At 53.2% G+C, this 27,339-nt stretch overlaps 1 protein-coding gene across 3 annotated transcripts in view; it reads right to left on the bottom strand.

The window, feature by feature from the left end:
• AP2A1 (adaptor related protein complex 2 subunit alpha 1) overlaps positions 1–27,339 on the bottom strand; it is a gene marked incomplete at its 5' end in the record, with an annotated part of 36,854 nt that overhangs the window by 3,902 nt on the left and 5,613 nt on the right. For 2 of the 3 annotated variants that reach the window (XM_079723382.1, XM_079723383.1), the window contains 14 exons: positions 138–301; positions 384–551; positions 667–898; positions 1,068–1,165; positions 1,638–1,820; positions 1,959–2,096; positions 2,233–2,401; positions 2,827–2,977; positions 5,991–6,099; positions 7,500–7,601; positions 8,134–8,263; positions 19,707–19,900; positions 20,048–20,190; positions 20,321–20,389. In XM_079723382.1, the coding sequence (XP_079579508.1) occupies positions 138–301; positions 384–551; positions 667–898; positions 1,068–1,165; positions 1,638–1,820; positions 1,959–2,096; positions 2,233–2,401; positions 2,827–2,977; positions 5,991–6,099; positions 7,500–7,601; positions 8,134–8,263; positions 19,707–19,900; positions 20,048–20,190; positions 20,321–20,389 (2,050 nt within the window). Of the gene's footprint in view, positions 1–137; positions 302–374; positions 552–666; positions 899–1,067; positions 1,166–1,637; positions 1,821–1,958; positions 2,097–2,232; positions 2,402–2,826; positions 2,978–5,990; positions 6,100–7,499; positions 7,602–8,133; positions 8,264–19,706; positions 19,901–20,047; positions 20,191–20,320; positions 20,390–27,339 lie in introns of all 3 variants that reach the window. The other variant, XM_079723384.1, reaches the window with a different exon arrangement.

Genomic DNA, 27,339 nt, shown 5'->3' with positions numbered 1-27,339 from the left:
CAGAGTGGCCCAGAGGGAGGCAGGAGGCCGGGGGAGGCGGCAGCCAGGGCGACAGAGGCTCAGGGACAGGGAGGGAGGGGGGAGTTGGGAGGGGGCAGATGGAAAGGGGGCAGGCCTGGGCCCAAGGCGGGCGGTACCTGAGGAAGGCCTCCTCGGGGGTGGGCCCCAGGCTAGGCTGGGCGGCCGGGCCGTCGGAGAATACGTCCACCAGGAGGTTGCCCGCACCCGAGGGAGCTGGGGGTGCCGCTGGGGGAGGGGCTGCCCGCAGCCCCAGGAGGTCGGCGGAGGGTGAGGGCGTGGACTGCAGGGAATGCAGGCACAGGTGAAAAGAGAGGACGGCATGGCTGGGCCCAGCCCTGGCGGCCCAGCCCCACGGGACTCACCACGGTGCTGGGGGTGGGCTCCACGCCCCCGTTGATGTCGTGGCTGCTGGACTCCCTCCGGCCATCATCCAGGGCACTGCCGGCCCCCGGCCCTTTCTTGCGTTTCAGCTTGGCCAGAATGGACGACTCGCGCTCGGGGAAGGGTGGCATCTCCTCCAGCACTGTGGCCTGCGGGGTCGGGGGGTGTGGGTTGGGGGGCAGGAGCAGGTCAGGGACGGGCGTCCCGGGGAGGAGCAGGGGACAGAGGTGCAGAGGAGGGGCGCATGGGGACTGGGGCTCTGACCAGGACGTCCGTGCTGGCCACCGAGCTAAGGGTGAGGTACTCGACGGCGCGCTGCTGCAGCTCCACATCGGCGTTGCGCAGCTGGGAGCCGGCCCGCAGGACACCCTGGATGGTGGCCTTGGTCTCCGGGAAGAGGTTGATGAACTTGATGTAGGTGGACAGCAGCAGGGCCCGGGTGGCCACGCTGCACAGGTGGAACTTGGAGTGCAGCAGGGAGAACTGCACTGGAGGGCTGCAGGGGGCGGGGCCGGGGTGCGCGTCAGCAGGTGGCCAGCTCCGCCGCCCTCTCCCAGAAGCCCCCACAAGAGGAGCCGCCTCCCTCAGGGGGGCCTTTCCCGGGATCGCAGGCGGACCCCAGGGCCCCAGACCCCTCAGGAGTTTGTGTGCGTTCACCCCCTCACCTGGAGCGAGGGTCCCCAGCAATCAGGTTCCCAAACTCCCCAAGGATGTAGCCGCCGACTTTCACCATGTTCTCATGGCAGGCGGGGGCCTGGAGCGCCTGGGGGGCGGGGACAGCGGTGAGTGACGCCATCCTGACTCAGGAGCACTCAGCACGTGCCAGGCGCAGCGCTGAGCCCCTCGACTCCTATTAACTGCAGAAGCCTCGTGACTCTGCTGTGGGTGGGTTTATAGATGGGGAAAGTGAGGCACAGAGCAGTTAAGTGACTGGCCGGAGCTCACACAGGGAGTAAAACGGGGCAGAACGGGCCCTCTTTTCTGAGGCAGAGGGAGTGAGAAACTGCCGGGACCTGGGGACTGGTGGCCACACACTAGGCACCCCACGCCCTGCTGACCCTCGTATATATGAGCCCGTGGAGGCCCGGCCCCTGTGTCCCTGGAGGGCCCCAGGCGGCCAAGGCCCCTCTGAGGAGGAGGAAGCAGCATGGAGGCCCGGGCCGTCTGGCCCACCAGCCCAGCTGTCCTTGCTCTGCCTTGTTGCCCCTTTGTGGGGGTGAGATCGGGGTGCTGACCTCGAAGACGGTCTTGGCAGCGTAGCCCTGGACGTCGTCACGGTTGGTGACAATCTGTAGCACACGGTACCACACCTCCTCGCTCACGTAGTCGCCCGCGATGCGGATGAGGTTGAGGATGGTGTCCACGTACCAGCTGTAGTCCACGGCGTACTTCTCAGCCAGGATGGCCACCTTTAGGACCTGCCAGCCAGGAGGGAGGTCGGGCGTGCGAGTGTGCCCACGGCGGGGAGGCGGGGTGTGGACTCACCCCATCTGGGCTCAGCGCATGCCGATCTGGAGACCCAGGAGTCTGGGCGTCCTGCCCCTGCCAGGACTCACGATCTCTTCGCGGATGGCGTAGTCGGCCGTCTCCAGGTACCGCAGCATCTCTGACACAATCTGCTTGGCGTTGCTCCGGTCGCACATGGCGTAGAGGAGGTCGGCCGCCCGCTGTCGCACGCTGACGTCGCGCTCCGTCTGAGGGAGGAGAGCAGGTAGGGTGTGTTCTAGGCTCCCTCCTGGCAGGGGCCGGCCACCCCAGGGCCTCTCTGAGGGAGCAGAGGAGACACAGGCCAGGTCAGTGTGGCCGGGGGCGGGCTCCCAAAGGCCACACCTTGAGGGCATTGATGACGGTGTCAATGTGGGTCTTGACCGCCTCGTGGGAGAACTCGGAGCTGGCCAGCGTGCACATGCTCTCCAGGGCCAGGTAGCGCAGGTTGGTCTCCCGGTGCTGCAGGAACTGGCCCAGCTGGTTACAGGCCCGGACCAGGAGGTTGGGCTCGCTGCCGGCAAAAGAGGAAGAGACCGGGGTGGGGGCAGGGAAGACACCCAGATGACATGAGGAGATGGAGGACCGGGCCTCAGCTGATTCAGCTCTTAACTCCTGCCCTCTGTCCCAGTCATGACCACTCCCGGGGACCCAGACACCTGGGCATCCAGCCCAAATACAGATATTCAGGAATTCTGCCCCTCAAGAGGGGCCCAGTGCCAGTCTGGCAGGGCAGCGTTTCACACTCCCATCATCCTCCTAGCTAGAAGTCACATTCCCAGGCCCCCTCCCCTAGGACCCAGGAACCCAGGCCCCCAGCCCCTCCTCCCTCAGACCCAGCATCCGGGCCCCAGCCCCCCTCCTCCCTCAGGCCCAGGAGTCCAGGCCCTCAGCCCTCGTTTCCCAGGCCAGGCTCCCTGCCCCCCAGCAGGCAGGCACCTGTCGTAGTGGATGATGAGGCTGATGGTCTCGAAGAGGATGGCGTTCTTGGCGTTGGAGTGCTGGACCTTCTTGGACTTGGGCGGCTCCTGGGCCTTGTTGAGCACGGTCTCCAGACACTCCACCAGCCGCCCCTTCACGGCCGCGTCCTCTGGGGAACCAGAGGGCACGCCCTGGGCTGAGCTCCCTGCCGGCCCGGCCCGCGGGCCAGGGGCAGGGGCCACGCCATGGCTCCCATCCTCCAGAGGAAGAGTGCGGGCCCTGCAGCTTCAGGCTGGGGCCCTACTTCCCCAAGTCCTTCCTGGGTCCCCAGGTGACCAGTGGAGGCTGACAGAGGACATGACTCCAGACCTGAGCTCTCGTCCTGCTCTAACTCCGCTGGGCCAGAGGCTCCACCCTTGGGAGCCCCCGTTTCCCCTCCCGCAGCACGCATGCACTGTAGGAGTCTCATAGAGCAAAGAAAGCTGCAGGAACCTTCCCCAGAGACACCCCCAAACTCGGCTCTTCCCAAGGAGGGGTCTGAGTGCCTGAGACAGTTGCCAGCTAGGAGCTCACACAAACCCCGGGAACTGCCATTCCCTCACCTGTGAGGCAACACCAAGTGGCCAGAACAACTGTCAAGTGCTCTAGCAAAGAACATTGTACCCAAATCTATCGGGAAATTCACAAGATAGAGAACCAGCTAAAGGACGCAGGCAGCGATCAGCCAAATCCAGAACATGGGACACACCGCAACCCAAAACTTTCCCATTTCTTCAAAAACTGGGAGTGAGGGTGGGGCTATTCCAGATGGAAAAAAAAAAATGACAAAGATGTAACCAGTTAATTTGTGGTCCTAGACTGTATTTTTTAAGCCATAAAAATAATGCTATGGACAATTAGGGCAGCTTGCTGCCTGGGTAGCTGATGACCCCAAGGTTATTCTAAATCTTCTTAGGTGTGATAAGAGCATTGTGCTTTCGTAGTATTCTTGATTCTAAGAAACGTTTGCGGAAATATTTTGGGGTGAGGGGGAGTGTTATGATGTCTGCCACTTTAAAAAAAATAAATTTATTTAATTTATTTATTTTTGGCTGCGTTGGGTCTTTGTTGCTGTGCGCGGGCTTTCTCTAGCTGTGGCGAGCGGGAGCTACTCTTCGTTGCAGTGACAGGCTTCTCATTGTGGTGGCTTCTCTTGTTGTGGAGCATGGGCTCTAGGCACATGGACTTTAGTAGTTGTGGCATGTGGGCTCAGTAGTGTGGCTCGCGGGCTCTAGAGCGCAGGCTCAGTAGTTGTGGCGCACGGGCTTAGTTGCTCCATGGCCTGTGGGATCTTCCCAGACCAGGGCTCGAACCTGTGTCCCCTGCTTTGGCAGGAGTATTCTCAACCACTGAGCCACAGAGAAGTCCATGCCACTTACTTTCAAGTAATTCAGCAGCTGGGTGTCCAAGACAGTGAGTGAACAAGGGAGCAAATCCAGCAAAGTGGTAAAGCTCCACTGAGTCTGGGTCGGGGGCATCTGGGTGTGGTCATTTTACTGTTCTCCCAAGTTATCCTTATGTCCAAAATTTTTCTTAACCAAAGGTTGCAGTGAAGGCCAGTGTCATGGAATGAAGGGGGAATTCTTCGAGATTAAAAGAGACTTACGGGACTTCCCTGGTGGCACAGTGGATAGGACTCTGCGCTCCCAATGCAGGGGGTCCGGGTTCGATACCTAGTCAGGGAACTAGATCCCACATGCATGCCGCAACTAAGAGTTTGCATGCCACACCTAAGGAGCCCACTAGCTGCAAGTAAGAAGCCCGCCTGCTGCAACTAGGGAGCCCACGTGCTGCCACTAAGGAGCCTGCCTGCTACAACTAAGACCTGGTGCAACTGAATAAAAAATAAATTACTTGGAAATAAATCGGAGCAGCCCCTCCCTGCCCAGCACTGGGTGGGGGTGGGGTGGGGGAATGGCTGCAATTCTCACAGGGCAGGGGATTAGAGTTGGTGAGGTGCTTGCCCAGGGCACACCCCAAAATTATGAGGCGGGGCTTCCAGATGCAAGAGGGCTTAGGCTCTAGCTATGATCTTCCTTACAGGATGAGAAAAGAGGCCCAGAGTGGGGACGAGGCTTCCCCAGGGCCTCATGACAAAATTCATCCCTGGCTTTCACCGGCTGGGAGGGGCCTTGGGTGTCACCTACATCATACACTCCATTACAGTGTGTGCGTGTGTGCACGCACGCACACACCCACACACCCACCCACACACACATGCTCACACCCAGCTGGCTGTGAAGATTTGGGGCTACACGCCAGCTCCCTGGCCCCCAGCAGGTGCTTAGCACCCTGGCTGAATCGAAGGGCACTGGTTTATCAAGCGCCTACTGTGTGCTGAGCACCTCAGCACAGGGTCCCTCAAAACTGCTCTGTGAGGTCAGACGGCCGAGGATACAGGAACTCAGGGGGAGCCACGGCCCACGTGGTAGAGGGAAAGGGTTTAGAGCAGAGACTCAGGAGGCAGGCTCTGCTCTTCCTTCGCTGCCCGGGAAAGGCAACGTCTTCTCTCCAAGCCTCAGTCACCCAGTGTCTCTATTTCATGGACAGCTGCCCCTCGCCAGCTCTGCTGGGGGCACCTGGACACCCCGGTGCAGTACCAGCTCACTGCAGTACCCTCCGTCCACACCAGCGGTCATGACCATGAGCAAAGAGGGCATGAAAACCCCTAGCAGAGCTATGCCAACTCCCATTGCATGGCCTGGAATCGCCCCTTGACCTGCTGGGTGACCTTGGGCAAGGCCCTCCCCTCTCCAAGCCCTGGTTTCCTCATCTGTAACAGATGCGATGACAGCCCCAACATTCCAGTGAGTCTGGTTTTGCAGGGACCCAGGCCCAGGGCAGGGGGAGTCAACAAACAAGCGATTTGTCCCATTGTCTGTGCTGAGCCGGGAGGACGCCCTGCTCTCTGCTGCCCACCCTCCCCCAACCCGTCTCCAACAGCCTCATACAACATTCTCATCCAGGGCCTCCCAGCGTGGGCCCTGGGCTCAGCGCTGCCCCCACTGCAGCCTCGGAACAGGGGCTAGAGGCACCAGCCCAGCCTCAGAGGACTGCTGACACAGACCCCCAGCACCCGGCCCTCCTGCCCAGCCATGGGGTCGGAGGCCCCCAGACCCCAGCCCGGGTGGGCTCGGCAGTACCTGGTGGGGGGTAGCACTGCAGCAGCCGCAGGAGCTTCACAGAGAGCCAGGGCGCCGGGACGAAGTAGTAGGTGTAGTCCTGGAGGTCGGTGGAGGCCGAGGAGACGATCTGGGGGCAGAGGAGGGGGGCGAGGCATGGGTGGGGGCACGGGGAGGGGTGGCTGTCACCTGACAGTTTTAAGGTGCAGAAACCTGAGGCTCAGGGAGGGTGGTGAGGAAGCCTCGGGCACACGGCGAGTCACTGGCTGGATCTGGGACTGGTCGGTTTTTCCAAGTAAAGCTGGCGTTGGGTGGGCAGGAAATCTCGGCCAACCCGATCCCCTTCTGTGAAGGGGACTCCAGCTCTGTGCCTCACGATGCCCTGGGCTGCCTTCACTAGCGCCTGGACCCCACGGCTCCCTGGAGAGTGCTCCCTTGTGGCCCTCCCCCAACACCCAAAGCTACACAGGGGCAGGAACTGGGTCTGACCCATTCCTGGGTCCCCGGGCCTACTACAAGGTCAGACACGAGAAGGGATCAGGGAAGAGGTGGGGGAATTAGCAACTTTTTTTCCTCACGGCAAACTCCTACGCTACCTTGAAAACCCCTTCTCCAGGAAGCAAGCCCCATCCTGCTCTGAGCCACCTCCTTGACGGTAGGTGCCCCCCCCACCCTGCTGTTACTGTCTGTGTCTCCCCCACCAAGCCTGGCCCATGAGAGGATTTGGATGTGTGGTGAATGAATGAAAATACGGATGAATAAGCTGGTGTGTTGGTCTCTTTGGTTGAGAACACAGGCCTCTCTTGACCTGCTCGGGAAACACTTATATTTATTCCAAGTCTCAACACAGGCAAGGATCACCTCCACCAGGAAGCCTTCCCGGACTTCTAGGCTGGGTGAAGTGCCTCCCTTGGGGGGGACCTGCAACGTCCTTGCTACCTCCATGACTGCACACACCGCCCCTTTTATGATAATCTGTGCGTGAGTTGGCCCTGCGGTACATCCCTCCCCTCAACAGGACAGGGAGCTCCTTGAGGGCAGGCTCGGGTCTGAGTCATCCGTGTTCCCAAGTGTCAGCCTGCACAGAGCTGGGCCCACAGGAGGCCTCAGGGCATGTTCCCAGGACAGGGGCGAAGGTGGTGAGAGGAGCAGAAGAGGAGGGAAGGAAAAGCAGGAGAAGCAGGAAGAAGAAAGGTGGGGGTGCGAGAGGGAGACAGGCAGGAGAGCAACCTCACTTCCTGGGTGCTCATCGCGTGCCCGGCCCTGTGCTCTTTATACAGATTAATTCACAGCAGCTATGCTGTGAGGCAGGCACTGGAATAATCCCCTTTGAACACGAGGCAAATGAGGCCCAGAGGGGTGAAGCCACTTGCCTAGGGCCACACAGCCAGGAAGTGACAGAGCTGGGATGAACCTAGCTCTGACCCTGAGTCCTTAACCACTGAGCTAGATGGTATCTCTGGGAAAGTGAGGACCAGAGAGGTGCCCAGGGGACAGGGACGCCGCAGCTGGCGCTGATACCACACCCACCCGGCTCAGGCGAGACACGGCCAGGGAGATGCATGTCTTGAAGTCATCCGGGTTCTTCTTGCAGAGACAAGTGATGAGGCTGACAGCGGCTGTGACCACGCCCTGTAGGGGCAGAGGAGTGGCAGGTCAGGGCCCTCGGGGGAGGGTCACACTGGGGACAAGTGTCCAGGCTGTGGTTCTGAGAGTAGAGGCGCAGGAGCACTTGGGGCTGGGGTGGCCTGAGGGGTGCGCTTGGCTATGTACAGGTGTCCTGGTGGCTGTATCACGGCTTGGGGACCATGAGGGACTGGAGCACTGGGGGTAGCGACAGAGGTCAGTGTCTCTGTGCTGGTTGGGCAGGCGATGGGGGAATCTCTGGGTGTCGGAAACAGAGGCTGGGATTTTTCTGAGGGGCTGGGTGAGTGATGGGTGTTGGGGACACTGGACAGGAACCCCGGGCATCCAGGTGGGTGTCAGTGACAGAAGTGGGGGGCCCTGGGCATTCAGGTAAGAATCAGGGCAGAGGAGGGGTCCCCAGGCATCCAGGTGGGAATCAGGGCAGAGGTGGGGGGCCCCAGGCATCAGGTGGCTGCCAAGGGCGGTGGGTCTTGGGGGCAGTGGTCCAGGGTCCCTGGGCACCAGGCAGGGGTCTCACCATGTGCTGGTCGTTGAGCAGGTGCACCACGCGGGCCGTCCACTCGCCCATGGGCACCAGGTCGGGTGAGGCCTTGTAGAGCCGCAGCAGGCACAGGGCTGCACTCTGCTTCACACTGTCCATGCTGTCCCTGCCGGGACACAAGGTGGGGTGGGAGTGGGGGGTCAGCGTGACCACGGCCCTGCACACCTCCCCCCTCCTCTCTCGCTCCTCCCAGGAAGGGTGTCCAACAAGAGGCGGAAAAAGCCCAGCAGACCCAGGAACCCATCTGGTGCTGCCTTCACTGCCCATCGGGCCTCAGTTTCTTCATCTGCAAAATGGGTTGCATCCCAGTAACCCCACGGGGTCATGGGCAGGGCCGAGCAACATGCCAAGCGTGGCTCTGCACTTTCATTCAGTTACCGGCCACTTATTGAGCGCCTACTGGGAACCGGGCACTGCTGTTGGCTCTGTGGACAGAGTGGTGGACAAACTGGTCCAAAGTGTGTCCTCACAGGGACTTCCCTGGTTGTCCAGTGGTTAAGAATCCGCCTTCCAATGCAGGGTACACGGGTTCGATCCCTGCTCGGGGAACTAAGATCCCACAGGCTGCAGGGCAACTAAGCCCGCATGCTGCAACTACTGAGCCCACGTGCTCTGGAACCCACGTGCCACAACTAGAGAGAAGCCCTTACGCCACAACGAAGAGTCCGCGCACTGCGGCGAAAGATCCTGCACACTGCAACTAAGACTTGATGCAGCCAAAATAAATAAATAAATAAATAATCCACAGAGTATCAGATAAAGTTGTTCTTTCTTTTTTTTTTTTTTTTTTTTTTTTTTTTTGCTGTACGCGGGCCTCCCACCGCTGCGGCCTCTCCCGTTGCGGAGCACAGGCTCCGGACGCGCAGGCCCAGCGGCCACGGCTCACAGGCCCAGCCGCTCCGCGGCACGCGGGATCCCCCTGGACCGGGGCACGAACCCGCGCCCCCTGCATCGGCAGGCGGACTCCCAACCACTGCGCCACCAGGGAAGCCCAAGTTGTTCTTTCTTAAAAAAAAAAACAAAAACAGTGTGTCCTCACAGAGCTTACATTCTCACCAGGGCAGCCGGCATCCTACAACAGATACTGCCCAGGTTCAGTGCTACAGAGCAAACTAGGGCAGGCACTCTGGGGATGCTATTTTGGGTTTTTGTTTTTGTTTAATTTTTTATTTTAATTAATTAATTAATTTTTTGGCTGTGTTGGGTCTTCGTTGCTGCACACGGGCTTTCTCTAGTTGAGGTAAGCGGGGGCTACTCTTCGTTGCGGTGCGCGGGCTTCTCATTGCGGTGGCTTCTTTTCTTGCAGAGCATTGGCTCTAGGTGTGCGGGCTTCGGTAGTTGCAGCACTTGGGCTCAGGAGTTGTGTCTCGAGGGCTCCAGAGCGCAGGCTCAGTAGTTGTGGCGCACGGGCTTAGTTGCTCCGCGGCATGTGGAATCTTCCCAGACCAGGGCTTGAACCCGTGTCCCTTGCATTGGCAGGCGGATTCTTAACCACTGCACCACCAGGGAAGTCCCTGAGGACGCTATTTTGGATGAAGGTCTCACTAACAAGGCGCCAGGTAAACAGAAAACTGAGAGAAAAGACTAAAAATCTGCACAGAATGTTCCCAGCAGAGAGAAGAGCCTGTGGAGGCTTCGAAGCAGACAGGCCTGTGTGTGGAAGGAGCTTGTGTGTGTCTTGTGTGGCTGGAGACAGGACAGAGCAGGGGCTGAGGGCCAGACCGTGTGGGGCCTTGCAGGTCATGGTGAGGACGATGCTTTTACCCAGCGGGAGATGGAGCCGCTGCAGGTGACAAGCAAGGAAGCTATGATACTAAGGCGACAGCAGGAAAAGCTACCACCCAGGGCCCTTCCGATCTGCTCGGCCCTGGTACAGGCACTGGCTCATTCATTTTATCTCAACAAAACGAGAAAATAGGTACTACTATGGACCACTGTTCCCAGATCTGACTTATGTTTTTTTTTTTTTTTTTTTTTTGCGGTATGCGGGCCTCTCACTGTTGTGGCCTCTCCCATTGTGGAGCACAGGCTCCGGACGCGCAGGCTCAGCGGCCATGGCTCACGGGCCCAGCCACTCCGCGGCATGTGGGATCTTCCCAGACCGGGGCACGAACCCGCATCCCCTGCATCGGCAGGCGGACTCCCAACCACTGCGCCACCAGGGAAGCCCCTGACTTATGTTTTTAAAAGGTCCCTCTGCTGCTGTGTGGAGAAGAGACTGTGGGAGGCCGGGGCGGGGTGGAGAGGTGACAGCAATAGTCCAGGCAGGAGATGACAGGAGACGACAGTGCCTCAGACCCCGCTGCAGCCATGCAGGTGAGAAGTGGCTCTGTTCTGATACATTTTTACTATGAGGTGGTGGAGACAGAAGAGGGGACAAGGTGACCCTCAAGTTTCTGACCTGAGGGACCTGGAGAGTGGTGAGACCATTTGTTGTGTGGGGACGTGGGGCAAGATGGCGGGTGGGGCGCTGAGTGGGACCCAAGTCTGATACTGAACAGATATGAAATTGACATGCTAACGAGACACCCAGTGGGGCCCTGGACCCACAGGGCTGCGTGGCCTCTGGCAAGTGCCCTTCCCTCTCTGAGCCTCCATAATGTCTTTCATAAAATGGGAACCCTACTCCCCTCTTCAGAGGAGAGGAAGCCTGTCAAACACTGTGGTGGGCTGAATAATGCCCCCCCCGACACGTCCACATCCTAATGTCCAGACCCTGTGAATGTGTTCCCTTACATTCAAAGGGGACTTTGCAGATATGATGAAATCAGGGATCTTGAGATGATCCTGGATTACCCAGGTGAGCCCTAAATGTAATCACAAGGTCCTTAGAAGAGAGAAGGAGGAGGATCAGAGTCAGAGAGATGCAAGGACAGATACAGAGATCAGAGAGACGATGCTACCCTGCTGATTAAAGATGGAAGGGGCGGGGCTTCCCTGGTGGCGCAGTGGTTAAGAATCCGCCTGCCAAGGCAGGGGACACGGGTTCGAGCCCTGGTCCGGGAGGATCCCACATGCCCCAGAGCAACTAAGCCCGTGTGCCACAACTACTGAGCCTGCACGCTAGAGCCTGCGAGCCACAACTACTGAAGCCCGTGTGCCTAGAGCCTGTGCTCCGCAACAAGAGAAGCCACCGCAATGAGAAGCCCGTGCACCGCAGTGAAGAGTAGCCCCCGCTCACCGCAACTAGAGAAAGCCTGGCGGTGCAATGAAGACCCAACGCAGCCAAAAATAAATAAATTAATTAATTAAAAAAAAAAAAAGATGGAAGGGGCCACGAGCCACGGGATGCAGGCGGCCTCTAGAAGCTGGAAAAGACCTGGAAACAGATTCTCTCCAAGAGCCTCCCGAGGGCACCAGTCCTGCTGACACCTTGATTTTAGCCCAGTGAAGCCTCACTGTGGACTTCTGACCTCCAGAACTGTGAGAGGATCAATGTGTGTTTTAAGGCCCTAACTTGTGGTCGTGGGTTACAGTGGCCACAGGAAACTCAACAGGCACTGGGTTAGCACAGAGCCTGGCAGCCAGCAGTGTCCCATCCCAGAGGGCTGAGTTCATGGCCCGGTCAGTACCCAGGTCCCAGCATCACGAAGAGTGTGAAGCGTAACAGTGTTCTAGAAAGCACTCCCCGGTCTCTGGGGTCAGACATGCCTGCTTGTGGGGCATGATTTGGGGCTAAGGCATTGACCCTCTCTGACTGGCGATTTCCTCCTGGGGAAAATGAGGACCCCCACAGATTGGGAGATGAGAAGTGAACCTGGGTATCGCGGCCTCGAGCACAGAATGGGTCCTAGGAGTTGTCTCGACCGCCCAGACTGGGCCTTACAGTGACATTTTCCCAGAAAGAACCCAACAGAAGCACAAGGGAGGGTCCCAGGAAGGGTGGGTGAAACTGCAGGAGTCAAAGGCCAGGTGAAAAGATGTTTTACTGGATGTGTAGGAGAAACATGAATTGCATGGACATGGCGGCTCCGTTTTCTCCCGTCAGCTAGGCAGACTCGTGTGTGTCGGCCAGGCTGGGGAGATGGGAGACTTCGGGTGCCGTGGCCACAGGTGGACACGGACACAGGCCGTCAGAAAAGGAGCTGGGCTACCCCTGGTCAGGTAGCTGCTGTGAGGGATGCGGACCTAGACCAGCAATTCTGCTCCCAGACACCTGCCCTGGGGAAAGGCACACACACGTGCTCAAGGTCATGGCATAGGAAAGATCACATTAAAACCAGAAACCAGCAGAAGGTCCGCCCACAGCGGCGCTCCGTGAAGGGTGGTCTTTCCCCATCATCGTCATAGCTCTCACCCCATGAGGCCTGCCTCTGGCCCAGGCTCTAAGAGCTTCTACACAGTAACACGTTTAATCCTCAGCACAGCCCTCTGAGGAGGTGGATTCTATTATCATCTCCGTGACAGGTAAGGAAACGTCCAGGAGAATCCCAAATAAAAGAATAAGAGCGGGGACTTCCCTGGTGGTCCAGTGGTTGAGAATCCGTCTTCCAATACAGGGGACGCGGGTTCGATCCCTGGCCAGGGAACTAGGATCCTACATGCCGTGGGGCAACCGGGCCCGCGCAGCAACTACTGAGCCCGCGCACCACAACTAGAGAGAAACCTGCGTGCTGCAATGAAAGACCCCGCATGCCGCAACGAAGATCCCGCGTGCTGCAACTAAGACCCAATGCAGCCAAATAAATTAAATAAATATTTTTAAAAAAAGAATAAGAGCGGGCCTCCCTGGTGGCGCAGTGGTTGAGAGTCCGCCTGCCGGTGCAGGGGATACGGGTTCGTGCCCCGGTCTGGGAGGATCCCATATGCCGCGGAGCGGCTGGGCCCGTGAGCCATGGCTGCTGGGCCTGTGCATCCGGAGCCTGTGCTCCGCAACGGGAGAGGCCACGGCAGTGAGAGGCCCGCGTACCACAAAAAAAAAAAAAAAAAAAAAAAAAAAAAAAAAAAAAAGAATAAGAGCGATTGATCAACTTGGTTAAGTTACACAGAGATTGTGATACCATGTAGGTAAAGTTGAAAGCTACATAATATAGGGGGGTGTGCCTGGGTGTAAAAGGACAAAACGTACACGGGAATAAGCACCATCAGACTCAGGGCACCCGGAGGAAGGCCAGATGGAGAGATGACATGAGGGACCCGAAGGGGAAATTCAACCGCATCTGTTTTCTTTCTTTCTTTTTTTTTTTTTGAAACAAGGCGTAATACCTTATGACCCAGCAATTTCATGCCCAGGCAGCTCCACAACAGAACCGAAAACAGAGTTTACACAAATGCGTGCATTATTCAATACAGCTGAAAGGTGGAAACTTGGTGATGAACGGAGAAATAAATTGTGGTCCATCCATACAGTGGAATGCTATTATTGGCTCATAAAAAAGGAATGAAGCCCTGACACATACTACAACAGAGATGAACCTCAAAAACATTATGCCAAGAGAAAAGAAGCCAGACACAAAGGCCACATACTGTGTGATTCCATTTATCTGAAATGTCCAGAATAGGCAAATCTTTAGAGACAGAGAGCATAGTAGAGATTGCCTGGGCCTGGGGAGAGAGGGTCTGGGGAATGACTGCTGATGGGCACAGGGCTTCTTTTTTGGGTGATGGAAATGTTCTGCAATTAGATAGTGGGGATGCTTGAACAACACTGCAAATGGACTAAAGACCACCGAACTGTACACTTTAAAGTGCTTAAAACGGTGACCTTTATGTTATGTGAATTTTACCTCAAATTAAAAAAAAAAAAAAAAACTACCTAAAAAAACAGTAACCCAGCGTTTCCTGGTGGTCTAGTGGTTAGGATTCTGGGCTTTCACTGCCGCGGCCCAGGTTCAGTCCCCGGACAGGGAATAGCCACAAGCCACGCGGTGCAGCCCAAACCAGAACAAAACAAAAAATCAAAAACATAAAAACAGTTCCTCTGTGCCCCAGTCACTGTCAAGGTCAAGTTTCCAGTGCTGAGAGCCCAGCCTATAGTCAGACAAGCCCACTGTGGCCTGTGACTTTGGCAGGGCAGGGCCCCTTGTGTGAAACAGGGACATCACCTGTGCTCATATATGTTTGTCACACTGGCTTCTTTCTCAGCCCTCAGAGGTGCCAAGTTCTCCCCAATCAGGGTGACTGGTCACCTGACTCAGCCAAGCCAATGCCAGCTGCCTGTCCTGATCTTAAAGAAACAGTCAGCAGCATTCACCATGGCTGACCACTCCCTCCTCCATGAAAGTTTCTTCTCCAAGCTCCGAGCCACAGCCCATTCTGTATTTTCCTCCCTCTCTCTGGCCAGACTTCCACATGCTGGATCACCCCAGCCCTCAGCCTTTGGTCTCTTCTCTTCTCTGGTCACATCCTGCCTGAGGGACCTCATCCGGCCGTGGCTTTAATTATCATCCACCCTGCGCTGTCCCATCTGGTGGCCCCCAGCGACACGAAGCTACCGAGCACTTGAACGGAGTGAGTCCAGACTGAGATGCCATGTGTGTAAATTACACAGTGGTTTCAGACTTAACGCAAAAAATATTGGATAATGTGTATGTTGATCCAATGTCAAAATGATTCTGGATGGATCAGGTGAGATTAAAATATTAAAATTAGATGGGGAATTCCTCTGGTGGTCCAGTGGTTAGGACCCTGAGCTTCCACTGCAGGGGGCACAGGTTTGAAGCCTGGTGGGGAAACAGATCCCGTGTGCCACACGGTGCAAACAAAAATTTTTTAAAAAAAGAAATAAGTTTTACTTTTTTTTAAAATTAATTAATTTATTTATTTTTGGCTGCACTGGGTCTTTATCGCTGCACGCGGGCTCTTCTCTGGTTGTGTTGAGCGGGGGCTACTCTTTGTTGCGGTGGGCAGGCTTCTCATTGCAGTGGCTTCTCTCGTTGCGGAGCACGGGCTCTAGGCGTGCAGGCTTCAGTAGTTGTGGCGCACAGGCTTAGTAGTTGTGGCTCATGGGCTCTAGAGCATGGGCTCAGTAGCTGTGGTGCACGGGGTTAGTTGCTCTGCAGCATGTGGGATCTTCCCGGACCAGGGCTCGAACCCGTGTCCCCTGCATTGGCAGGCGGATTCTTAACCACTGCACCACCAGGGAAGCCCCTACTTATTTGTTTTGACTTTGTCTACTAGGCATCTCAGATTCAACATGGCCAAACCCAACTCTGGATCCTCCCCCTCCTTCACTTGGTTCTCCCCCACTCCCTCCGCCATCATTCATCCACCTGTTCAACTTCACTCCTCTCTCTCTCTTACACCATATACAATCAGTACTGTCGTCTTTCCTTCCAAAACATACAGCTCTAGTAACTATTTTCTGCAACAACCCTGGTCCCAGCCACCATCAGCTCTGCCCAGGATGGCAACAGACATCTCAATGGCCTCCCTGCTACCACGCTTGGTGCCCCCAACAGTCTCTAAGCTACTTGAATCTAAGGATCATGTTCTTTCATTGGTTCTGGTATATTCTTAGCCATAATCTGTTCAAACACTGCGTCTGTTATGATTCTCTCCCTTCTCTCTTTCTAGAACTCTAAAGAGTGTTGTTAGATTTTATCTCCCTTGACTCTTAACCTCTCTTTTAAATTTTTCCATCTCTTTGTTTCTCTGGGCTGCATTCTGATTAATTTCTCCAGTTCTTCTGCCTTGGTTTGGTTCTGTCTACTCTGCTGCTAAACTAGACCACTTAATTTTTTTTTAATTTAAATGTTGTCCATTTCTTTTAAAAAAATGCTCACACTTCATTCCATTTTTAAATTGTTCTCTTTTTTCTTGAAACATATTAAGCATACTCATCTTACATTCTGTATGAAAACTCCAATCCAACTGTTATTTTCCATTTTCTTTCTGCTGGTTCTCCCTCACGGTGCCTTGCGTCTTGTGTTTAGTCATTTTCGACTGTGAGCTACTCATGTAACTTGGAGCTTCATCTGTGGAAATCATTGAGGCCTATGGTGAAAGTGGGTTTCTCCCAAAAAGACTTGTTTGTTTCTGTCAAGCACTGGGGTACTAGCAGTTTGTGTCACTTACGCTAAAGTTTGGCTTAAGGTTCTATGGATGACCCAGGAAGGGGAAAATCGGACTGAACACCAGTGTGTGGGCTGTTCCATGCCAAAGTTCAAAAAGGGTAATTTTGCTTATAGACCCTAAGGGGATTTATTTCTAGGTCACCCTCACTTTGAAGTGTGGCCTCTGGAGTCCCTGCTTGAACCAGTTTGTCTTCTGTTCCCAGAGGCTACAGGGCCCCAAAACCAATACTTAAGTTCATCCAGGTCAGCAAATGCCCTAAGCAAAATCCAGCTTAGGCACTCTGCTCACCTCCCTGGGTGTCAGGCTCCTCTTGGCTTGTGGCCTGTGTGTCTCCTTGTTTTCTTGCTAGCTCATGAATACATTGAAGAATATTTCCTTTCTTCTTTTTTTTTTTTTTTTTTTTTTTTTTTTTTTTGCGGTACGCAAGCCTCTCACTGCTGCGGCCTCTCCTGTTGTGGAGCACAGGCTCCGGACGTGCAGGCCCAGCGACCACGGCTCACGGGCCCAACTGCCCCACAGCATGTGGGATGTGGGATCTTCCCAGACCGGGGCACGAACCCGTGTCCCCTGCATCGGCAGGCGGACTCTCAACCACTGCGCCACCAGGGAAGCCCTCCTTTCTTCTTTTAACCCACATTGATAACTGGGTTTTGGGGAGACCCTCAGGCAGGAATCTAGCCCACAAGCTGCCAGAAATACAAGTCCTACCTTCTCCCGCACCAGGTTGAGTGATCTTTTAAAAATACAGAGGCTTCATAAATAAATAAACAAACAAATAAATAAGCCAAAAACAAACAAAAAAACAGGGGCAGGCTTCCCTGGTGGCGCAGTGGTTAAGAATCTGCCTGCCAATGCAGGGGACACGGGTTCGAGCCCTGGTCTGGGAAGATCCCACTTGCCACGGAGCAACTAGGCCCGGGAGCCACAACTACTGAGCCTGCGCGTCTGGAGCTTGTGCTCCGCAACGGGAGGCCGTGACGGTGAGAGGCCCGCGCACCGCGATGAAGAGTGGCCCCTGCTCGCCGCAACTAGAGAAAGCCCACGCACAGAAATGAAGACCCAACACAGCCAAAAATAAATAAATAAAATTTTAAAACATTAAAAAAAAAAAACAGGAGCTTCCCTGGTGGCGCAGTGGTTAAGAATCTGCCTGCCAATGCAGGGGGCACGGGTTCGAGCCGCGGTCCGGGAAGATCTCACATGCTGAGGAGTAACTAAGCCCGTGTGCCACAACTACTGAGCCTGCGCTCTAGAGTCTATGAGCCACAACTACTGAAGCCCGTGCGCCTAGAGCCCATGCTCTGCAACAAGAGAAGCCACCACGATGAGAAGCCCGAGCCCTACAATGAAGAGTAGTCCCCACTCACCGCAACTAGAGAAAGCCCATGTGCAGCAACGAAAACCCAATGCAGCCAAAAATTAAAAATAAATAAAAATTAAAGATAAAATAAAATAAAAAAACAAAGCCAAGCATGTCATTTATCTGCTCAAAACACACCGATTGCCTCCCAGTTTCAATTAGAATAAATCCATACCCCCCTTATTCTCTCGCTTGCTCACCACAGTCCAGCCAGAGACACTATCTCTTGGTTCCTTGAATGTACAAAGCTCACGCCTACCTCAGGGCCTTTGTACTTGCTGCTCCTGTTGTTTGGAGCACTACTCCAGCCTTTTTTTTTTCCTAACATCTTTATTGGGGTATAATTGCTCTACATTGTTGTGTTAGTTGCTGCTGTATAACAAAGTGAATCAGCTATAGGCATACATATATCCCCATAGCCCCTCCCTCTTGCGTCTCCCTCCCACCCTCCCTATCCCACCTTTCTAGGTGGTCACAAAGCACTGAGCTGATCTCCCTGCGCTATGCAGCTGCTTCCCACTAGCTAGCTATTTTACACTTGGTAGTGTATATATGTCCATGCCACTCTCTCACTTCATCCCAGCTTACCCTTCCCCCTCCCTGCGTCCTCAAGTCCATTCTCTTCATCTGCGTCTTTATTCCTGTCCCGTCCCTAGGTTCTTCAGAACCATTTTTTTTTTTAGATTCCATATATATGTGTTAGCATACGGTATTTGTTTTTCTCTTTCTGACTTACTTCACTCTGTATGACAGACTCTAGGTCCATCCACCTCACTACAAATAACTCAATTTCGTTTCCTTTTACGGCTGAGTAATATTCCATTGTATATATGTGCCACATCTTCTTTATCCATTCATCTGTCGATGGACACTTAGGTTGCTTCCATATCCTGGCTTTGTAAATAGTGCTGCAATGAACATTATGGTACATGACTCTTTTTGAATTATGGTTTTTTCAGGGTATATGCCCAGTAGTGGGATTGCTGGGTCGTATGGTAGTTTTATTTTTAGTTTTTTTAGGGAACCACCATACTGTTGTCCATAGCGGCTGTATCAATTTACATTCCCACCAACAGTGCAAGAGGGTTCCCTTTTCTCCACACCCTCTTCAGCATCGATTGTTTGTAGATTTTTTGGTGATGGCCATTCTGACTGGTGTGAGGAGATACCTTCCAACATTTCTGAATGACTGTCTTCTCCTCATCATTCCAGTCTCAAATTACATGTCACCTTTTGCAGAGACCCTCCCTGATGAGTCTGACTTAAGTAGCCTTCCCCACCATCTCTGCTGCCCCCCACTACCCTGTTTTGTTTTCTTCAGAGGAATTGTCACTATCCGAACTCAACTCACTTCTTTGCCTATGTGTTTGCTCTTTGGATTCCCCCCGAGATGTAAGCTCCCCAAGAATGGGCATGACTGTCTCTGCTGCTCCCTCCTGCCTTCCCAGGCCCGGAACAGTGCCCGGCACATTGCAGGTGCTCAAGAAGTGTTTGCTGAACAACCTCCTGCTTCAGAAAGATCACACAGGCTGATCCACCACCCTTCACGCCTTTCCCTTTTCCACAGCCAACTCCTCCTCCTCACCCAGGTCTCAGCCTGATCCCACTTCCTCTGAGAAGCGCCCCCTGATCCCCCAGGCTAGGTCAGGCATGCCTACTACATGCCCTATGGGCTTCTGCACCCCACAGCATGGTTCTGAGAGGAAATATATGTTTCATTCTGAAATTATTCAGTCGATGTTTATCCTCCACTCTAGCCCGTGAACACTGGGAGGAGGATGACCATGTCTGTTTCTGGTCATGGCTACATCCCCAGCAATCAGCATGGCGCCTCGCACATATACGCTCAACAGATGTTGGTTGAATGAATGAATGGAGAAGAGGCAGAAGTTCTGGAGGGCTGTCACCAACATAACTTAAGGTTATCACCTCTTCTTTACTAGATGTTAAAGGTCAATCAGACAGACATCCCACTGGCTTTGTTGGGAAGCTGCCTTACACTGTCGAGTCACTTTGGTGAGATGACAAGACACAACCATGGGGCTGCCACCAGAATCATAGTGGTGCCAAGCCCGGCTGGGAGACCCTGGGCAGGTGACACAGCCTCTCTGACCCTCAAACTGGGTTGGGTCTTGTCTACCCCGTCCCCCAACCTGGGTCCCCAACGCCTCACCCAGCCACCAAGATGCGAGGGATGTCAGCGGCAAAGGCCTCGCCCATCTCACGGCTGCCCACGTTGGCGATGCAGTGCAGGGCCAGGCACATGAAGGTGGGGTTGCGGCTGGCCAGGTCATTCTTGATGGCGTTGTTGATGAGCCGGATCAGCTCCGAGTTGGAGTTCACCAGCACCGAGATGAACAGGTAACCCTGGGTTGGGGAGGGAGGTGGGGGGCTTGGAGCCTTGTGGTTAACTGGCCCTAGACCCCAACCCTCAACCCTGGAGTCTGCACTTCCGGCCCCTCCCCCCTCAGACCCAGGAGTCCAGGCCCCCGGCCCCTCCCCGCTCAGACTCACTATCTGCTTCTCCGTGTACTTGTTGGAGCTCAGCAGGTTCACGGCCTCCATGTGCCCAAAGTCGATGTCGTGGCCGAGCAGGAAAATGAAGAGCAGTTTACACACATACTTTTTCTTGCTGTAGCCGTCCAAGGCTTTGTCACCTGGGGCCAGAGGAAGGAAGAAAGGGGAGGCAAAAATGAGGAAGGATCATACCTACAAGTCCCAGGTATCCCAGCCCCAGTGCACAGCCCGCTCCTCCCACAGACCCAGGAGCCTGGGCCCCCAGCATACCCTTGAACTTGGAGCGGATGTTGGCCAGTTCCTTGTTGATTCTCTTAATCTCCGCCTCCTTGCTCTTACCTGGAAGGAAGAAGGCAGGACAGGTCAGGAGGGTCCCAGAGAGTTGAGCCACCTGCCCTCACTTTCCTGGGCAAGGTCCTTCCGGCTGGAAGGTCAGACTCTCCCCACCCTGGGGCTCCAGGCCCAGGGGGCTTAGGCGAGGCCTGGGCCCTGTCTCTAGCTGGGAGCTTCCAGGAGGTGGGAACCTCGGCTCTTTGGTCCCTACCACCCAGAGGAGAAGCCCAGCACACACTCTGGGGCGCTCCCTGCCTCCCTCCCTCTTCCAGCTCCTGTCCCACCCATGGCTCCGGTTACCACTGCACCAGCCCCCAGCTGAAATATGCCCCTGGCAGGAAATATGTAATGAATGAATGAATGCAGAGATCGGCTGCCTTCGAACTGGCCCCCTGGACCCTCACCCTGACCACACCCCCAGAGCTCAGTGTCTCCTGAAAACTGCTCGGCCCGCACCTTCCCAATTCCAGCCAGTTGCCAGGCTTTGGGTCCTGAGCTCCCGGCTCCCTACCTCCGCCCGCCCAGCCAGATCACTGTGGCAGCCTCCTTTCTGGCATCCCTGCTTCCCACTGGGGCATTCCACCCCGTGGCTACCAAGCCCTCTGGCCCTGCCCTGGCCACCCCACCAGTGTCACCCCTCACCATCTTGCTGTGTGTCCCCACCTCGCAGGCCTCCGTCAGTTCCAGGGACAATTCACACTCCTTCCCACCTCCACGGCCTTTGCACATGCTGTGCCCTCCACCTGCCCATCTATCCAGTTATCTTCTCATCACTTGGGTCTCAGCTCTTGTCACCTCCTCCAAGACGCCTTTCTTGACCAATTCTCTATTTATTTATTATTGTTATTTTTTGGCCGTGCCACACAGCTTGTGCGATCTTAGTTCCCCAACCAGATATCGAACCAGGGGCCCTGGCAGTGCAAGTGCGGAGTCCTAACCACTGGACTGCCACGAAATTCCCTCTTGGCCAGTACTTTAAAGTCAGTGCCTTCTTCTTCTGTTTCCATCATTTAAAAAAAATGTCCTGGGACTTCCCTGGTGGTCCAGCGGTTAAGACTCCGGGCTCCCGGGCTTCCCTGGTGGCACAGTGGTTAAGAATCCGCCTGACAATGCAGGGGACATGGGTTCGATCCCTGGTCCGGGAAGATCCCACATGCCACGGAGCAACTAAGCCTGTGTGCCACAATTACTGAGCCTGCGCCCTAGAGCCTGCAAGCCACAACTACTGAGCCCAAGTGCCTACAGCCCGTTCTCCACAACAAGAGAGGCCACTGCCATGAGAAGCCCCCGCTCACTGCAACTAGAGAAAGCCCACGCACAGAAACAAAGACCCCAATGCAGCCAAAAATAAAATAAATAAAATAAATTTCTAAAAAATAAATTAAAAAAAGAAAAGAAAAAAAAGACTCCGTGCTCCCAGTGCAGGGCACCCGGGTTTGATCCCTGGTAAGGGAACTAGACCCTGCATGCCACAACTAAAGACCCAGTGCAGCCAAATAAATAAATACTAAAAAAAAAAAAGTCTTCCCTGGCTCATTTCACACCATGTAACTATTTTATTTATCTTTACTGTCAAACCTCGGCTCCCCCTTCAGATTATAAGCATCACAGGGGAGCTTCTAGAACGGTGCCCAGCATATAGCAGGTGCTTAATAAATGTCTGGTCATCTGAATGGTGGAGCCTGCTCTGACCCATGGCTGTGTCATCCACATGTGGCGAGCCAACTGGGAGGTTCAAATGAATGAGTGAATGAAGGAGAAAGCGAGGGTATGTGCTCTCTTTCTCTTTAGAAATCCTGCCTCACCACCTATTCCCAACTTCCGGGAAGCTCCCATAAGCCTCACTTCAGCTATCACCTCCTCCAGGAAGCCCCCTTTGATTAGTACCTCCTGATCAGTTCCAAATAGATGCTAGAGCTGCCGTGTCCAATACAGCAGCCATCAGCCAGGTGGCTCTCAAGCACCTAAAACGTGGCTGTTCCCAACTGAGATGGGCAGTAAGTGGCAAAGACACACAGGATTTAGAAGGTTGAGTGTGGAAAAAAAAAAAGAAATGTAGGGACTTCCCTGGTGGCACAGTGGTTAAGACTTTGTGCTCCCAATGCAGGGGGCCCGGGTTCAATCCCTGGTCAGGGAACTAGATCCCACATGCATGCCACAACTATGGAGCCTGCCTGCCACAAGTAAGACCCGGCACAACCAAATTAATTAATTTCAAAAAAGAAATGTAAACTATCTCATTACAAAGTTAAAAGTATAATTAATTAGTTGTTTAAAAATTTTTAAATCAAAAAAATTTTTAAATATTGAATACATGTTGAAATGAGAATATTTAGTTGCCTGCATGCCGCAACTAAAAAGATCCCACATGACACAACTAAGATTTGGGGCAGCCAAAATAAAATAAATAAATAAATATTAAAAAAAGAATATTGGGGGTGTATCAGATTATACAAACATATTATTAAAATTAATTTGGCCCATTCCGTTCTAATTTCTACTAACAAAAAAGTGGTTCCTGAAGAAGTTAAAAACCACACATGCGGCTTGCACTCTGGGTAGCGCTGCTCTTGGGCCTTTCCTGGGCTCCCACACTGCCCGGGTCACCTCCCTCAACGCTGCTGTGCGTGTCTGGGTCTGCTGCTGTCCCCAGACCACACCAGAGCCCCGAGGGTAGGGCCAGCGTCTGCCACTTTTCTGGGTAGTGACTCCACGTTCCACAGGTTTACTGAGTGCCTGAGCTCAGGAAAGGCATGAAGTTGTGTAAAAAAAAAAAGGGTCTGAAGAGGTACAGAGTGACCCACTCCCAGGCCTCAGGGAGGGTGGGAGGTCTCTGGGACCCAGGCGATGAAGGGCCAGTACCTCAGCGATGAGGCTGAATTGGCCTGTGTGGCCCAGAGGCCATCTGATGCTTCATTTATTAATTACACGTTTCCTAAGCCCTGTGGGCCAGGCCTGAGTGGGGCGACGCTGGGCACCCAGGACCCACGCAGATCTGGCACTTTTGATCCTCCCCCAGGGACTCCTGGCTTGGTGGGGCGCAGGCAGCGGGGTCCCGTCCCCACACCTGAGCGAGATGGGCACAATTGGAGGTCACCCAGACACCCCCGGGGGCCTTGTTGGTGGCTGCCAAGAATAGGGGACATTTGAGGAGGGCCGTGAAAGATGAGGAGGGTTCAGGAGCAGTTCACCAGCGAGAACTAAGCCAGAACCATGTCACACTGCTGAGGCGTGCCCAGCGGAGGGTGGCCAGGGGGTCAGGTCAGCGCCTCCCTCTGGGGGCGGGGCAGGGCAGGGGCAGTGACCAGCACGAGAGCCCCTCAAAACTGGTGCGCATGTTCCGTTCTCCTCCTAACCTGAGGATGACCACACAATTGGTCTACTCAGTTGCCTTAAAGCTATTCTGTAGGGACGAGAAAAAAAACACCAAACAGCTTTTATAGATGGACCATATAGCACACAGTGGCTGCCTAACTTTTACCACAGACAGACGGATATCTGCACGGCAAGTAAATTACTGAGCCTAGAGCCCTCTCTGGCCTTCGTTTACCTCTATTAAAAGCTTTAAGAAGCAGGCAAAACTAACCTGTGGTGTTGGATGACTGAGCAGTAGGGAAGGGGGTGCCAGGGAGCTAGGGATGTTGTGTTTGCCCCTGGGGGCCAGTTACGCAGCTGTGTTCAGTTGGGGAAAATTCATCAAAATTCATCACTTCTGATCTGTGAGCTTTTTTTTATAGATACACTATATATGTATATGTGAATATACAAGTTAATATATTTGTATACAAATATATATGAATATATTTTTATAGTGAAGTATATCAATGATGTAGAAGAGAATATAAAATAGATATGGACAATGTAAAGAATATGCAGGCATTCCCTGGTGGTTCAGTGATTAGGACCCGGCACTTTGGCTCTGGTTCGATCCCTGGTGACAGAACTAAGATCCTGCAAGCCGCGGGGTGTGGCCAAAAAAAAAAAAAAAAAAATTCAAAGATAACATAAGCACATGACAGAGAATATGGAAAAGAAAAATAATGGCCATAGTTCATAAATTTTGGCTAATCTGAAGTGTTCTTCAATACACCTCTTTATAGCTATATGATAACACTATGTAATTTGTTTTTAGAATAAAGTCCTGGAAATAAAGTTCTTAGAGCAACGAGTATGCCCATTTTCAAATTTTTCTGATATATGAAGGCAAATGGCTCTCCCATAATGAACCAGTTTATATCCCACCATCATGGTATGAGAATCTGTTTCCTAATAAAAGAATTTATGATAGTCGGCTGAGTGAATTATCCAGTAATTTATTTAATTATTATGCTATAGTTGGACATTTCACTCACTTAATAAAAAAAATTATTAGTGCCTGCTATGTATAAAAATTAAAAATAAATTTTTAGGGCTTCCCTGGTGGTGCAGTGGTTGAGAATCCGCCTGCCAGTGCAGGGGACACAGGGTTCGAGTCCTGGTCTCGGAAGAGCCCACATGCTGTGAAGCAATGAAGCCGGCGTACCACAACTACTGAGCCTGCGCTCTAGAGCCCGCGAGCCACAACTACTTAAGCCCGCGCACCTAAAGCCCGTGCTCCGCAACAAGAGAAGCCACTGCAAGGAGAAGCCCGTGCACCGCAAAGGAGAGTAGCCCCCCGCTCCCCGCAGCTAGAGAAAGCCCGCGCGCAGCAACAAAGACCCAACGCAGCCATAAATAAATAAATAAATGAATAAAATTTAAAGTAAGGAATATTCAAAGAATATATGTTTGTGTGTGTATATGTTTTTTCCTTAGTGTTTCAATTGTTCACGTCTATTTGATATTGTCTTCTGCACCACCAATATACTTTGCTACAAAAAAGAATTCACAGAAAGAACAAAGCATCAGGTCTCCAAAAGAGAATGCTCTGTGGCCCCAGAGGAAATGCATCCCAGCAGAGCACATAACCTCTGCAAATATCTAGAGCCTGGGTGCCCAGAGACAGCACCTGGGTGCTGCTGAGGGTAACGCATGGGAGAAAGGGGCTGAAGGCGGCTGTGACAGAAATGGGCTCGTGGAAGAAACTTCCCATCACTCGGCCAGCCTGCGACAGGAGGATGAGCTCCCCGTCACAGGAGGCATTCAAGCATTTCAGGATGTTTTAAAGAGATTCCTTTATCTTCAAACATTCCCTGGGCCAAGCTCAGGGATGAGTCACACCTGCTCTGCCCTGGGGATGCTCCTTGATTGGAGAGGCTGACAGGGACAATGGGGAAAACTTTCACAGAGGCAAACACAGTGGGGGCTGGGAGGCTGGAATCAGATGCGGGAAGGAAGGCTTCCTGGTAGCCAGTTCCTGGGACTTTTTTTTTTTTTTTTGGCCAGCTCCTGGGATTTTTTTTGTTTTTTGTTTTTCCTTTTTGGCCACGCTGCAGCATGTGGGATCTTAGTTCCCCAACAACGATAGAACCCATGCCCGCTGCAGTGGAAGCATGGAGCCCTAACCACTGGACCGCCAGGGAATTCCCCGCTCCTGGGATTTTTAGGCTCAAAAGACGAGGCTGAAATGGACCAAGCAGAAATAAGGGGAGGTGTGCTCTGGGCATGAGGACCAGCTTGTGCAAAGGCCTGGGGGCTAGCACAGCAGGCGGGGACAGACGGTGCAACCTCTTGGCTTTTCTGAGGGTGCTGGGGAGCCATGGGAGGGCAGGGGCTCCCATTCTGCCTGCAGCTGTTGCTGTGAGGGCCGTGCAGGTGGAAAAGAGGCCACCCCCTTGCTACAGGCCAGGGCAGGTTACTGTTGACCGCTCCAGAAGGACCTTGGGGCTTCTGGGTAGGGGAAATAAGCCTCCCTAAGCATTTAACCTGGGGCATCGGGGTGGGGCTGTCACTGCCACAAAAGGCATCCTAACAAACCTGGACTACCATGAAGGGACTGACATGCTTTTATGGCTGTAACCCAGGCACTGGCTGGCACCTCACTGCAAGACCCTTCATTGCCTTCCAGACAACTACTGTTTACAATACAAAGCAACAAAAGTTTCTCTCTACTAGGATGTGCTCCAATGTCTCCCACACAAGTCCCAACAGCCCTGAGTCCTCAAAGAGGGTTCTGGGAGATGATGCTTGTTGACTCTGGACCCCTATAAAGTTCAGAACATGTTGGCCCATGTGGTCCACCACCAGAGCCACTGGCCACATATGGCCACTGGACATTTGAAAATTGGCTGGTGCTACTGAGGGACTGAATTCCTAATTTTATTTAATTCTAATAAGTTAAACATTAAAAACCAATCCTCCACTCAGTCACTGGAAAAGTATGTTTGGAACGACTTGGACCCTTTGTGAATCTTCTTTTTTAACCATAAGTTTTATGAACTCTTAAGACAGAGAAAATATTTCCAAAGAAACTGTAGCCTCCGAGTTGAGAAAGGAACATAAACTGTCTTGTTAATCATTGAAAAAATATCGATTACACATTCAGATAATATTTGGGGCATACTGGGGTAAAGGAAATAAATCATATTAATTTCCCTGGTTTTACTTTTTTAATGTGACTACGGAAAATTTAAATGTACATATGTGGATGGACCTAGAGATTATCATATTAAGTGAAGTAACAAATATCATATGAGAAAGACAAATATCATATGGTATCACTTATCTGTGGAATCTAAAAAAAAGATACAAATAAACTGACTTACAAAACAGAAATACACTCACGGACACAGAAAATAAACTTATGGTTACCAAAGGGGAAACTGCAGGGGTGGGGGGGAGATAAATTTGGGGTTTGAGATTAACATACACACACTACTATACATAAAAGAGATAAACAACAAGGACCTACTGTATAGCACAGGGAACTCTACTCAATATCTTGTAATAACCTCGAATGGAAAAGAACCTGAAAAAGGATATATATACATACGTATATGTATTCAATATATATATGTATAACTGAATCACTTTGCTGT

The sequence above is a fragment of the Hyperoodon ampullatus genome (genome assembly GCF_949752795.1).
Source record: "Hyperoodon ampullatus genome assembly, chromosome: 18".
Classification (NCBI taxonomy): domain Eukaryota; kingdom Metazoa; phylum Chordata; class Mammalia; order Artiodactyla; family Ziphiidae; genus Hyperoodon; species Hyperoodon ampullatus.
Note: the sequence above shows the minus strand (reverse complement) of the source record. Positions and strands in the feature narration are given on the sequence as shown.